Source organism: Talpa occidentalis, unplaced genomic scaffold (genome assembly GCF_014898055.3).
Source record: "Talpa occidentalis isolate TD23 unplaced genomic scaffold, MPIMG_talOcc4v2.1, whole genome shotgun sequence".
NCBI lineage: Eukaryota > Metazoa > Chordata > Mammalia > Eulipotyphla > Talpidae > Talpa > Talpa occidentalis.
Window position 1 is genome coordinate 2,403,698 of NW_026555331.1, and position 4,376 is coordinate 2,408,073.

A 4,376-nucleotide genomic window follows, 5' to 3' on the forward strand; every position below is an offset into this window, starting at 1 on the left:
GGAACATGCAAGAAAAGATGAATCTCAGTGTGGAGACCATGAAAGAACCATAGGCAGACAAAGAAATACAGCTCATGTCTGGTGGAAAAACAAGGACAGACTGGGTCTCAGGACAGGATTACATGCTCCACGCTAGGCAAAAGTCATCCTACACACTTTGCATTATTATTAAGCCAGGAGATTTGAGAGGAATAAGGGATTAGGAAAAATAATCAATGTTTCAACATTCATTAACATTCATAAAAGTTGTGTTTGGTTTTCTTCTATTTTGTTTTAAACGACGACAAGCGCTTTAAACCTTCCGGAAGACATATAGTTTAATGATATATTTCAACAACATGGTAATCTTTCTATAAGCATTATATAAGAAAATATTTACTTAGAGGAAATTTCCCATTACCATTTTGGGATTATCCGTGGATGATTTCATTAGCTCCGATACAGCAAAATCTACATTTTTCAATAATTCATCATTAATTGTTTCTGAGAATAAACTATAAAAGTACTCTCCATGGGAAAAGCTGATGTTGTTTCTATGGGACACTCTCAAGGACGGCATGGACAACACTGCTTTATCCAGCAGAAGACTCACAAGGCAGTCACACTGCAAAAAGAAGAAAAGTATGATAAGGGAGTGTATGTCCTAGTATTATAGAAAGATTCCTTGGGCAGCTGTTAACTTTGAAAGTGAAAAATCATATAGCACAGATTAAAATGAGCCTGATGGTTGAAGGTCAGGTTTGAGTTTAAATTGTATATATCTCGATGATTTCCATTTCTTGAGGAAATAAATCTCCCAATTCACATTCCCTCCAAATTTCTAGAAAATCATGTTACTGCTTTAAGAGAATATTTTTAGACAATTTAAATGTGTGATTTGTTTACATTAGGTACATAAAGGGACAAAGTATAAGTTTATGCCACAGGTAAAGGGAAGATAGGTGCAATGCAGTGAACACACAGGATTGATTGGCAGATCTCAGCTATAACAGTCCTGCACAATCCAGAAAGCCATAAAAATATTTGTTGTGATGTTTCTGCAATGACCCTCCACAGGCTTTCCCCAAATCAGCCACCTAATCAATCATCAATGACAGGCCACTGCATCAACACAATCCAGCTTTATATTCCCAAAGTTGTTCATGTTCTCTGACTAAAGTCCTTTTGGAAACAAAGTGGGATAAATAAAATCTCAATTTCAGAAGAATGTTGTTCTACTTACTCAACTAAATTCCCATTTTTAGACATATTGCAAATGAATTACATATTTACATCATTAGGATAGAACAGCATGTAGCTGTTTTTCCTACCAGTCCTCCAAAAGCGAAGGCCAATTCCAGAAGTCCACTGGCCAATCGTTTACAACTGGGGTCTAGCGAAGGAAAATACTGTTCATCTCCAGGTACAATGCTTTTATAAACCAGGGAAAGAAGTTTTGTGCCAACAGGATGATGCTGATCTGTAGACTAAAATAAAGTCAACACTCTAATATTCAGCAGTAAGTCATTTTACAGAAAAACAAGTTCACACCTTTCTAGATTAAAAAAATCCATGAGAGGACCTCCCCGGTGGCGCAGCAGTTGAGCACTGGCTGCCAGCGAGGGTCCCACATGGTGCGCAGACCTCTCCTGCCGCGCCCGCTACTCCCCTCAGCAGTGTATTTCATCAGTCTGCCTGTTCTGCTCCTCTCTCTGGCTCTGGTGAATTCTCTCACCCTCCCGCACTTGACTGTACCCAGTGCTTGAATAAATAAATAAATAAATAAATAAATCTTTAAAAAAAAAAATCCATGACAGGGGCCTCTTGGTGGTCTATGATTAAGTCTCAGTGCTATCACCACTACAGCCTGAGTTCGATTCCCACCCAGAGAGTTAACCCACATATGGCATAGCAGACCTCTTCTGTCTTGCCTGCTGCTCCCCTTAGCAGGATATTTCAGTAAATCTACCTGTTTTGCTCCCTACTCTGTCTCTGATAAATCCTCTTACCCATCATACCTCTGACCTAAACCCCAGTTCTTCTTTGCAAAATTAAATTTTTAAAATCTGTGTTGGCTAACATGGACAGTTGTCTTCTAATTGTCAGAAAACTATTCACTCATCTTTGCTTTCTGTGCTCTATTTTTCATTCATGTTGAAAAACCATACAGGCAGGCATGACAGCAGCTAGTCCCTTAAGTTCTTCAGAAGGGATGGGAAATACTCAAAAATATTCTTTATGTTATACTTATAAATGTTTATACTTACCTTTATATTTGCATTCTAGGTAACACCTATGTGTCTGGAATAATTCCTATTTTAATATGCCCTTTTACATAAAGGATGCTTAATAAAGATCACAAATAATTAGCGTAATAAAGCTAAGGGCACCATAAAAACAAATTAGCTGTGATTACCTGAGATGGTATTACCACATGCAAAAATCCAGCTCTGTGAAGTTGTTTACAAGCTGACACAATGGAAGCCAGCTTGGCCCTATCGATATGAGCATCCGGGCCATACAGGTCAATGGCACAAATTTCCTCAATGCTGGCCATGTGAGTAAAACAAAAACAAAACCATATGAGTGTTGGTGCTATTAAATTATTAAGACACAGTTGGGGAAAAAACGTGTATATTTTGTTGACCCTGGAAAGCAACACATGCTGACATCAAACTAGAGGCCCACTTGCTAATCCAGTCATGGAAACTAACATGACACTAAGCTACTGCTGAGGAAGGATTCCATTAAAGTACAGGGAAGCCATTTGCTAAAGAGATGATTTTCAAACAAATGTTAAGACATTCTGCATGAAGCACCCCACTGAGGAGATCCTTTATTTTAGGAATAAGGGCTGCAGCAGTCACACAGGCAACAGCCGGAATGTGGAAGAAGCTGTGATCTTGAATTCCACCATAATAATAACCCTGAACATGATCCCAATGCCCACCTCTCTGCTGTTATTTTTTCCTTTAGGTGCATTTCTAGGAAGTCTTTGTGTAGGGACTTCTTTAGTGCTTTCATCAGGTTTACACAAACATTGGGAAGATGATCCATAACAGAAACATCACCAATGTTGAAACCTATGCTTGAGGGCTCACACACAGTTTTCACCAAGAGTGTCATAAGGTTTGTGTTATATAAATCCTTCTCGAGGAGCTGTAAAAGAGGATTTGAATAAAAACACATTAGTAATCATTTTGGTGTTTCCTATAGTATAAGGTCCATGAGGTTGGGAGTGTTTGCTTGCCTAGGCAGGGGTTGGCCTCTCTCTCCGTGAAGTGTTGGACAGTAAATATTTTAGGCTTTGAGGGCCATACAGTTTTTGTTGCAACTATGTAACTGCCTTTTTAAGTGAAAGCACCCATAACAATATATGAACAAATGGGATTAAACATGTTCCAATATGGCCTTCTTTAAAAAGCAGGCAGCAGGTAGAGTCATCCCAGAATGAATTTACCAGCTAGCCATTAGCTGGACAATCCTGTGTCTCTAATATAGGCCTGGCATAAAATAGGTACTTACTCTATATCAACTGGATGAACTTAATGGAACTTGGTTTCTATAGTAAGTACAAATGTACAATAAGTACATTTATTGTACATTTATTGTAAAACAATATTTGCTAATGCATATTTCTTAAGGCAGATGTTTGATAGTATAGAATGTAGTAGCCAATAAAACATTTAGAAAAACTGTTTTGTTTTGCCACTTGCTTTCTGAAGTTCATAATAAGTTTTATTATTTTCAAATATGGGTACGCCTTTGGCAATATAAAGCACTAAGAAAATCAAAACTACTCCTAACAGATACAGTACAAGCATTTTTCTAGTATCCAGAACAGGTCTCAGGTTAAAAGAATAGTGGGAATGACCTACCTTCCAGTTTTCTGGAGAGGCACTGAGCAACGTTGTGGCAAATTCCATTATCCGGACCACAATTGTGCACTTGCCATAATTATACCTTTCTCCTTCTTCTGGGCTGGGTACATTACCTGTTACCCCAGTGCCAAAACATTTCTCTGCTGCCATAATATCATGCATGGCAATGCTTTCTAAAAAGAAAGCTACAGCATTCCAAAGACAAGGCTGTGCTTTAGAACCTAGGAAAATTACATTAAATGATAAACAAAGGCTTTTTTGTAACTCCCCTAAGAGGTATGCAAAATTCCTGTTTCAAGTGTAGGCATGATATACTTATAATCAAAATTCAAAATTTTTTAGAAAAAAGTTCAATAAAAACTGTGTAAAACGGCAGCTGTTCTTATGTCAAAATTTCAAAATTAACACAACCCAAGCAGAATTCAAAATTAGACTCATATAATAAGAATACATTTATGTATGGTTGGGTTTTGATTCTTAAACACTATTGGTGGGAATATAAATTAATGTGATCTT

The 4,376-nt window shown here is 37.6% G+C and overlaps 1 protein-coding gene across 1 annotated transcript; it reads right to left on the minus strand.

Moving 5' to 3' along the window:
* Positions 1-364: 364 nt before the first annotated feature.
* On the minus strand, positions 365-4,176 carry LOC119233051 (DNA-dependent protein kinase catalytic subunit-like). Its single transcript, XM_037495504.2, has 5 exons — positions 3,858-4,176; positions 2,930-3,138; positions 2,396-2,528; positions 1,311-1,466; positions 365-604 (listed from the first exon to the last, which is right to left on the minus strand). The coding sequence occupies exons 1-5, from the start codon at positions 4,020-4,022 to the stop codon at positions 380-382; spliced, it is 888 nt and encodes a 295-aa protein (XP_037351401.1). The 5' UTR covers positions 4,023-4,176; the 3' UTR covers positions 365-379.
* Between the last annotated feature and the right edge of the window lie 200 nt (positions 4,177-4,376).